The sequence below is a fragment of the Mytilus trossulus genome, chromosome 12 (genome assembly GCF_036588685.1).
Source record: "Mytilus trossulus isolate FHL-02 chromosome 12, PNRI_Mtr1.1.1.hap1, whole genome shotgun sequence".
Classification (NCBI taxonomy): Eukaryota; Metazoa; Mollusca; class Bivalvia; order Mytilida; family Mytilidae; genus Mytilus; species Mytilus trossulus.
The window spans coordinates 17,570,523-17,580,989 of record NC_086384.1 but is presented as its reverse complement, the minus strand read 5'-3'; the positions used below and the strand labels follow the sequence as shown (position 1 = coordinate 17,580,989).

At 31.1% G+C, this 10,467-nt stretch overlaps 1 protein-coding gene across 1 annotated transcript in view; it reads right to left on the bottom strand.

Moving 5' to 3' along the window:
- Window positions 1-1,082: 1,082 nt before the first annotated feature.
- The window catches only part of LOC134692272 (uncharacterized), a 43,216-nt gene continuing 33,831 nt past the window's right edge, over window positions 1,083-10,467 (bottom strand). The window contains exons 18-22 of the mRNA XM_063552723.1: window positions 9,318-9,351; window positions 7,695-7,748; window positions 5,597-5,650; window positions 3,361-3,413; window positions 1,083-2,390 (exon numbers count right to left, since the gene is read on the bottom strand). Coding sequence (XP_063408793.1) covers window positions 3,375-3,413; window positions 5,597-5,650; window positions 7,695-7,748; window positions 9,318-9,351 — 181 coding nt within the window. The 3' untranslated portion in view covers window positions 1,083-2,390; window positions 3,361-3,374. The remainder of the gene's footprint in view (window positions 2,391-3,360; window positions 3,414-5,596; window positions 5,651-7,694; window positions 7,749-9,317; window positions 9,352-10,467) is intronic.

Below are 10,467 nucleotides of genomic sequence, written 5' to 3'. Positions count from 1 at the left end.
ATTACAGTATGTTATTTTTGTTCTTTTCCAATATACCCTTATATACTGTTGGAGTGGCAGTTCAAGTTTCCATTGCCCGATTTATCAACAAACGAAACAATATTTTGAAAAGCATTTAATATCACACCTGTAAACAGCCTTGGTTGAACGATTTATTGCAAGGAAACGAAATACCATGCCATTTCTGAAGTGTCAAGGATCATAAAACAACATAAGCTTGAAGCAAGGTTCTTAATTGAAAGGCAGTGATATCAACTCAAAGGGATGCCCATCGGCACTTCTTATTTTGTTTGATAATAATTCCTGTTTTTGTAGTGTATCAGGAGATGTGGTATGAGTTCCAAAGAGACAACTATCCATCCAAGTCACAATTTGTAAAAGTAAACCATTAGTGCTCCTTCCATTGCCTCAGAAGGCTTCACACATATGTTATGTTATCCAAACAAAATGAGATATACTATTTTAAAAAGCTTTTATTTGCAATGCATGCACATGTGATAATAATTGCATTAGATGTATGTTTCATTATAATACGTTATTCTTCTAACTAGCAATATTGTGATATTCCTTAATCAATTGCATTACACAATGCAACTTTTCATTCATGATGACACGAGGTCCCACAAAAAAATGCATAGGTAAATGAAATAAAAACTTGATAAACGGCGTGTTTTCATGATCCTACAGGTAAAAATGTAATTATTAGTATTGAATGCATTTTTTTGTAACTTTATAGGGTTGTGAAAGCGTTGACCGTGCGCACATTTTAAGTATGAAGCGCTTCTGCGCTTCATACAAAATGTACTTCGGTCAACGCTTGTTCACCCCAATAAATTTACAAAATAGAGCATGCAACACTTAAATGATAATCAAAACTTGTCGGAAAGTATCTAAATTCCGTGTAAACGATCATAGGGTGCAAATTAGTTTTTGCGGAAAGTTGAATAAAAAATCGACACAAAATTTTCTAAGTACTAAATAAAATGAAAATTTATTTAAAAATATTCAATATGCTAATCAAGTTATGTTCATGTTGTAATTAATGGTTTGAAATATTTATTTTTTTTAAATTTTTTGGGGAAAAAGTTTTTTTGAAATCTAAAAAATTGCAAAATTTTTATTTTTATTTTCGTCTCAAATCAATGCTTTAGATATGAAAACAACACACAGTAAATTTGGAACCTTTTGGATTAGTTTTAAGATTGTAACCGCTTTTTGAATATCATTTTACACATACTGTCTATGTTAAATCAGTTTAACGATTATGTTCATATATGCATTCTTGGTTAAATGAATCTATAAAATTAAATACAAAATTGTGATTACATTAAAAATGAATTGTAATTATGCATAGAAATGATCTAAACATAAATAAAAATGTCTATATACATCACATGTTTTGACCATTGGACAATGTTGGAGCAATTATATTTCAAAAACGAAATAAGTAATACAATGTTTTTCCTATCTCTTTTATTTTTTTAGATTCAAGTTAAAAAAAAGTTTCATCAAAATTAAACATGACATAAAGAATATCGTTGATTTCAAGAATTAAAAAGATCCAATGGTTATATAATTACAGAATTGAATCATTCCAAAAAATATCTAGTAGTTATATTTATATATCAATGACTGGTATTCGGTTTATTGATAAAATGTTCGTGAAAGAATACATAACGGTGGTAAAAAAAAAAAAAAGCATTGAGACCATACCGTGTGTGTCATGCATCGTAATTTTACTTCAACATCTGTGAAAAATCTGCTTTATTTTCAAAACGTGGAACAACTCTGGAAAACAAATTAGTATTTTTTTATGGCATTCCCGTAATTTGATGTATTTATAATTGGTATGTCAGATAGTACAATTAAAAAAGTTTCTTATCATTGAATCTGTTCATTTGGTTTTGAAAACATTTAATTTGTAGATTTTTCATTAAAATTAATCGTGAAAGATAGAAGAACGCATTATCTTGATTTTGAAAGACAATGCGCGACCAGACAGGAGCAGGACGTTTACTCATTTGTTAGCTGTAAAACAAAAGGACATATGCGCTTCAAACACTATGGAATTGTGTGTTTTAAACTTTGATTCAACTGATATACTGAAAATTTACACGATATTGATCCTTTTGTTTATTTACAGTTTACCTGTAATCTTTGACAAGTTATGATACCAGGAATATCACTTCCACTATTAATGCAAATGAATATATCGCTCGGTCATATCATTATGACTTTAAAGTTTGTATGATTCTAAAAAGTTTAGTTGTACATATCCGATGCCATATAATAGCCACATGAATATCATAAACAAATTATAAGATAGAAAAGAACAGAGATGCGTCATTTCACAACTCGTCACACTAGTTTCTTCTCAGTGTCTTGTGCATCTAAAAATATATATATAATATAATTTCCGCCAAAATATGAATGCATACACACAGTTGAAAGCAATATGACAAAAAAATTACATCAACATAATTAAAAAAAATCATTCCAAGGTAAACTTCGTAAAAGTAACTGACCCACAGAATAATATGTTCAATAATGTCAATATTGCTGGCATGTAAAAGAGCCATCTGAATGCCTAAGATGACGTAATGAATATTCAACAGGATGACTTAGTTTCCAAATGTATATGAAGAAAAGCAGTTACTATAAAACCATATTCAGTCTACCATTTATACATAAGAAAATGCCTGTACCAAGTCAGGAATATGACAGTTGCATTTGTTTTATGTGTTTTAGCTTTTCATTTTGCCATATGATTAGGGACTTTCGTTTTGAATTTTTCTCGGAGTTTAGTATTTTTGTGAATTTACTTTTTAATTTATTTCAGAAAAAAACAAGATCCATGAGTTTTACACCTAATCATCAGTTCATGTAAATGTTCAAATTAAAAATGTTTTTTTCTTTTAAAGCAATCAATATGTCATATGGAAATATGTTTTAAACCATTCAGTATTTGACCACATATTACTGATCTCATAATACTATAAGGCGCGAACACCAAGGGAAAAATGGTAGAACTAGTATTAGTAAATTCAAATAACATTTGGTTTGTCTTAACGCTTTTAATGATTTATGTCATATACGTCATTTAGTTTTTAAAGTGTACTTTTTTATTTTAAATTATAGTTTCTATAAATATAAATTACATTGATTGTTCTTTGTTTTAAATAACATTGTTGAAATTTAAAAATAATTCTGAAATCAAAATTTTCTGTAATATTTTGGTAAATATTCAAATCTAATGATAACATATGGTTAACATTTGGTAGTTATGTCTTCTTTTATAACCGATTGCACATCCATTCCTTAAACCAACTAAGAAAAAAAATTATTGTAAAAATTACTTACCCGATGAAATCAAATCAGAAGGATGTTTGTTCGTTGTCTTTGTCTATTTTTAACTGGAAATTACAAAAAAATGTTTGCCTCTTATTATGCAAAAAGTCTTAAAATACGTTTAGTATAAAATATATATATTACCAAAGTGTTTTCAACTGATTTGGCTGAGCTTGGGTTTCAATTTGCATAAAGACAGTCTATTCGAAATTGTGTATGTTAAGGATGATTCCGGTTATAATTGTTATAACTGATTTCTAATCACTTAATAATTTCACTGAACATATATACAAAATAACATACATTACGAGATAGAACGAATAAAATAGAGCACTTATATGTGCTAAAGCAGAGGACTTAGAATTTTAAAATTCTGATTACTCCTCCCCATCCCCACAAACAAACAAAAAACACAACACATTCGGAATATAGTGGAAACATTAAATATTAGAATAACGGCATATGTATATGTTGCTACTAACGTCGTCAAAGTTTTATTATCAAATCCATCAATTCCAAATAGTGACATAATTTTTTGTTGTGTTTTGAAACATTGCTTTACAAGAAAATAAACAGCTACCGTCCTATATCGTAATTTTTTGGGATAAACTCATCAAAGCAAATATGAAAAATTATCAAACTTAAAAACCATCTTCATGCATCATTTCGTAAAAGGCACTGTGTTTTCGATTGCATATTCAATCGCACTCCCGACCTTTCTCAGCATTTCTTTTTATTTGCCTTCTATCGGTGACTTACTTAATTTTAAAGATAAAAGAAAATAACAAAAAACGTACAAAGCACTGCTAGGGTTATGCAACGAAAAATATTATTAACTAAGATGTTTTGTGTGCACACTATAGTATAAAGTGCGCACAAAATAATATACTTTGCGCAAAACTTAAATATATTGCGTGCACATATACTATTTTGTGCGCTCAAATGCATTAAGCTTACTCATTGCACGGCACTTTAATGTTTCCTTTTCAAGGTGACGAAGGAAAAATATATCAGGGTTTATTTTGAAATGTGGTTGAATTGCATGTGGGAAATACACGCACGTTCAGCAAAACACATATCCCTGCATTGTATCTTACAGATATCTCAAGCGAATACTAAAGAATCTACGTTTAGTTTGACAGAAATTTTGTTTACCAACAGATGCGTTTGAATCCCCTACTACTCTGTATGTATCGATTTTTATTGGAAAGGCTTAAAACAGACGACATTAAATAACAATCAGCGAACACAGATAGGACTTGATGTAAGCCTTGGAAACGGACTCCTAACTTGAAACAGGCTATAATAAAATGTCAGAGTTTTAACAAGGGTGAATATTTCATTGGTTAGCTTCCAGTGATGATTATTTTCTTATATGCAATGGACATTATGTGAAATTTAGTCTAGGGTACTAGACGGAATAAAACTGATGCTAATTATTTCTTTATTTGAAATAAAGATAAAGTTCTGCACATTTTTTAAAATTGCAAATTAAACGAAACGAATAGGGGAACATCAATGGTGGTATTACACAAATGTAATATAATAGCCAATGAGACAACCGTCCACAATAGACCAAAATGACACAAAAATTAACAGCTATAGGTCACCGTATGGATTTCAACAATGAGCAAAGCCAATACCGCATAGTCAGCTATGAAAGGGCCTAAATGGCAATGTCAAACAATTCAAATGAGAAAACTAACGTTACCGGTTATGCTATATGAAATAAACATATGAAGTTAAATGTACATCATTCCAAGGTTCAACAAACCCTTTCAGACAGCCATTTTGGACATACGTTCATTGCAAAACAACAAATTTAGTTTACCAATAGCTAAATTTATCCATGAACCAAACCTAATACTACATACGCGCCTTTTATTATTTTTTACCATAAAAAAACATTTCTACCATCATTTGATTTATATTGTATCTGAAAAAAGTAGTTTCTCAGATGTCAATTGAACAACACAAACTTAACCTTGTTAACTGGTCCATAAAATGGGGAACAGGTCAAGGTCAATTTAAAACTGTTTAGCTTAATTTTAGCGCACAGTACACATTTTTGGTGCGCAAATACTATTATTTGTTGTGCATAATATATTATATTGTGCACACAATATATGTTTAAATTTTTCAACAATATATTATTTTTGTGCGTACAATATATGTTAATTTATTGTGTACAATGTATTTATATTGATTGATTTCGAATGTGTATAAATTAAATAAATGCAGTACCAACCTTTTTCAGCATTTTGTCTAATTTATCTTCCATATCTTTTTGTGTTTTGATCAACTAAGAATGAACAAAAATAAGATAAACTAAAGATTTTCCAAATATGTTTATGCATAGTTGATACTAAAGCCTCGGTCACACCTTACCGGATAGAACGAACGGACGCCTAAAGGATGAAAATAAAAGTTGTCCGTTGACAAAATTGTTATCCGTTGGGAGTCCGTTGATGTACTGACCGAATAAAACGGACGGGTAAAGGGTGTATAACGGACACACAACGGATTTGCAACGTACGAGAAACGGACACGTACCGGACAGAACGGATGTCGAACGTACATCCAACGGATGAGTACCGCAAAAAAACGGACACCTAACGGGAGCGTACCGGATAAAACGGATGAACAAGATGTACGGAAAAATCAAATATAAAAAAGAAGATGTGAAAGATTGCCAACGAGACAACTATCCATAAAAGACCAAAATGAAACAAACATTAACAACTATAGATCACCGTACGGCCTTCAACAATGAGAAAAGCCAATACCGCATAGTCAGCTATAAAAGGCCCTAATAAGGCGATATTAATAATACATGTAAATCGCATAAATATTCAAAATGTTTCTGTGTAACTTGTTTTGGTTTGTTCTTCAAAATTCCGTCAAAGGGCAGTGTCTGGCCTGAATAAGAACTGCTTGATTGTGAAGACGTGCCTATACTCTAAGATCGATTATGAATAATAAGAATTCATGAACCTTAAGAAATCTGACATACCAATAATTGGCATTCCTGACGCGAATTTTTCAATTTGCATTTATCCGTTTCAGATCTGTTTTATCTGTTATACGTCCAATAGAAGTCCGTTTCTCATCCGTTCAACATCCGGTTTATCCGTTAAAAGTCCGGTAGAAGTCCGTTGCTGAATTCATCTTCCAGACTTCCAACGGATGTATAACGGACACGTAACGGATACAAAACAGAAACAAAACGGACGAGTACCGTACAAAACGGACGCCTAACGGATGTTCAACGGACATTTTATCCGTTTCACGTCCGTTCAAAGTCTTGAACATGCTCAAAATTTTCCAACGGACAGAACGGAAGTCGACGGATAAAAAGTACACTTAACAGACATGCAACGGATATGGACGGACGTCTAACGGATAAGAACGGACGTCTAACGGACATGAACGGATTGAAAAAAAGTTATGTGTGGCGTCCGTTCGAGCTATCCGGTAAGGTGTGACCGAGGCTTAAATGCTACATGCTCCAGAACTACAAACAATAAGCACGAATCGGTTCATGAAGAATTATACTTAAATTCACCTTACAAAAAAAAAAAAATTTCTTTGATCACATATAATAGCACCATTTTATAAATAGAACTTCGCGACGATCACCAATGTTTTTTCGGGATAAAATAAGAGTAAAATATCCAAAACATACCGAGCTCACAACAGTAAGTCTTTGATTAAGTAGCAAAATCTAAAGTACAAATACCTCAAACAAATTAATAGAAACTGTTATATTCCCGACTTGGTATATGCATTTCAAAGGCAGAAAACGCGGGTTTAACCTAGATTTATAGCTTCCAAAGCTCAAACAGTTGCAAACAATTCCATTAAATTGACAATGAGGTGTGAAAAATCTATTCTTTACCCATTAATGTGCCAATTCAAACATTATACTTAATGTTCAGTTCAGTTATGAGTGCTACAGAATTCGACGTGGATATTTATAGTATTTTAAAAATTTAGACAAATAGACAGTTATAGTATTAAATGCCCATATCAAAAAAAGGTGCTTGCCAATACATAAAATTACTACAATACAAAAAAGCCTTTGTACGAGGTCAACACAAGGATATTATGACAATCTCTAGACGAATCAAATTTGTTAAAATATACGAATTAATAATATTATTGTAAACTGTAACTAGGTAGTGTAGTATTTAAATGAAAGATTTAATTTTTTTTTTATTTCTCAAATCATAAGTTGCAAGTTCACTATATTTACTGTTATTTACGTGAGAAACAATATTTGTAAAAAAACAAGTCTGTCATTTTGTTTTTATCTCAATGAATACACAATTTATTGATTCACATACCATCGTTTTTACATTTTTCAGTTCATCTTCTATACTTGTCAGTTTGGTTAATGTCTGAAATGATGAATAGTTCGCTATAATGTTAGACTGATGTTTGTAGCTTAATATGAGTTATCATATCAGTAATACACTGAAAACTATCAATACAGTACATTGGATTCGAGCGTCACTGATGAGTCTTTGTAGACGAAACGCGCGTCTGGCGTATATACAAAATGTAGTCCTGGTATCTATGATGAGTTTATTTGGTACGATCACAGATGTGTTAACTAGAAAATGCATAATAAATTTTAGGTTAGATTAAAAAGTAACAGTAGAAGTTTCTAAACTACTACCAATATCTAAATGCAGCATAATAACACAATTAGGTTGACCTACGTAATCATAGTAATGTGATAGTATTAAAAAAGTAAAATCATAAAAATACCAAACTCAAAGAAAAATTAAAAACGAAAAGTCTCTTATCAAATGACAAAATCAAAACATTTGCAAAAGCTGAAACACATCATACGAATGAAAAAAACCTGTCATATTTATGACTAGGTACATAAACTCGTCTTCAAGCTCACGACGAAAACTAAAAAAAAATGTATCGTGTACCGATACATCGCAGTTTAAATCACTAAAAGTATCAAACTACGTTAGCAAGTTCATCTTATCCCAAGTAACCGTTTCGTTTGTTCTTTAAGCGTCCAGAGCGATCGTTTTGATCTGCGGGATGTATAAATCCATGGCAACGTAATGTAAGAGTAGGGGCGTTAAATCTTATGGGCATGTAGAGATCCGGTGACACGCAATGTTAATCAATGAATAAGTCAATCAATAGGTCAACTAACCAACAACAATACAACCATCTAATAAATCGATCATGCAGGTTCCGGGTCCGTGTGATCAAAGGGGATGGGGGTCTCCAATAATCAGTCGATCAATCGATCAATCAATCAAAAATCAATAACTTTAGCAATCATGTTTTAAGGAAGACCGTGCACATTTTCAAAACGTTGAAAAATAATTTTTTGTTTTTTTTTTCTTCATTCGATAACAAAAAAAAATCATTTTCCGTAATCGATTATCAATTGAAAACATTTGTCACTGAGCGAACCAACCCCGAAGGACGGCATCCTAGCTGTGGTGGTAAATGACTCTTTAGTAATTCAGCTTTCATATGCTAAACGTGCTAAATTAATTTTCCCGATTCAGATGTATTGAAGATATTTCACATATTATGAGTAAGACCATAAGTCAAACAGCGAACATATCATTCAAACAAATACTGAAATACATAATCATATAAAGAAAATTTTATATTTTTCTTAGCCGAAAATCAACAAATTATAAGGAAATTTTCAAGGTCCTGTTTGCTAGTGACATTTGCCTTACTACCCGTTAACATACATACGTATAAGTGAAAGTATTCAAAAGTCAATTCCGATTTATGCCTCTATTTTGAATATTTTTCAACAAATAAAAGATTGAACGACTATAACATTTAGATTATTATAAAAAAAAAAACAGAATTAAAGTTTCGTATATTGCATCGAGTTTTTTGGGTTTTTTTTGGTTTTTTTTTTAAACTCAATCTTGATTAACTCTCATCATGCTTATAGTAAATACATAACTTACCGTTACTGCATCACTATCGGATAGGTCAATTTTGCTGAAATCAATAGAAAACGATATTTATCTACGAAAAAGAATTGTCAATAAGCATTTATTCTTTTTAAGATGGCTTTATTAATTCTTAACTTCTTGCATTTTTAATTGGAACCAATTTTTAGCAGATCAGTATGCATTTCGATGATACCATTTTCTGAACCCCTCGATTATTATAAAAATTATGATAGTGTACTCAATTCTTTTTTAGTCATTGGACGTACAGACGGTGGTGAATATCTTAGATATATCAAATATTGATTAATTTATTTGCAGTTTTAAACAAGACAAAAATGAGTTTTATCATTCGTAATTGTAATTAAATATTTCCAAGCATTGTTCTCAGTCATTGGACGTAAAGACTGTGGTAAATTTCTTAGATATATTAAATATTGATTAATTTATTTGCAAATTTAAGCAAGACTGAAATTTGTTTAATTATTCGTAGTTGTAATTTAATATTTCTAAGTGTTTTGTTAAAATCCAATTTTATTTGTTTTCCAACCTACGTCCACAAAAAAGGACATACTTTTTGTAGATATTTTTGGTATTATACGAAATCAAGAATGATTTTTTTGTTTTTAAAAAGTAGTAAAAAGAAGCTTATAATTAATCTGTCTGCAGTAAATAGGACCTGGCCATTATAAGTCTTGTAAGATTTTAATTTTAGTTAATTTATATATATTTCGGAGTTTAGAATGACATTTATTATCACATAGTTGGGGCAAGACGAATCACTCGTCCGGGTGAGGGATTTTGCGAGGTGTTAAAGACACACTAATGGCTTTCGGCTGTTTTCTGCCATTTATGTCAGGTTTTTGTCTTTGACGCATTCCCCATTTTCATTTTTGATTTTACAATAGTTATCCGAATAGCATGAATAGAACTCGTTGAAGGCTGGTATTGCGGTAACAATTAACAGAATGAGCAAATCCAAATTGAAAAAAACAAGTTTTAAGCTATTTTTTTTTGTTTATTGTTTGTACATAAATTAGGCCACTGGATTTCTCGTTTGAATTGTTTTACGTTGCTATTTCTGGGCCTTTTATAGCTGACAATGCGGTATGAGCTTTGTTCATTGTTGAATTGTTGCAGGCCGCACGGGGACCTATAGTTATCA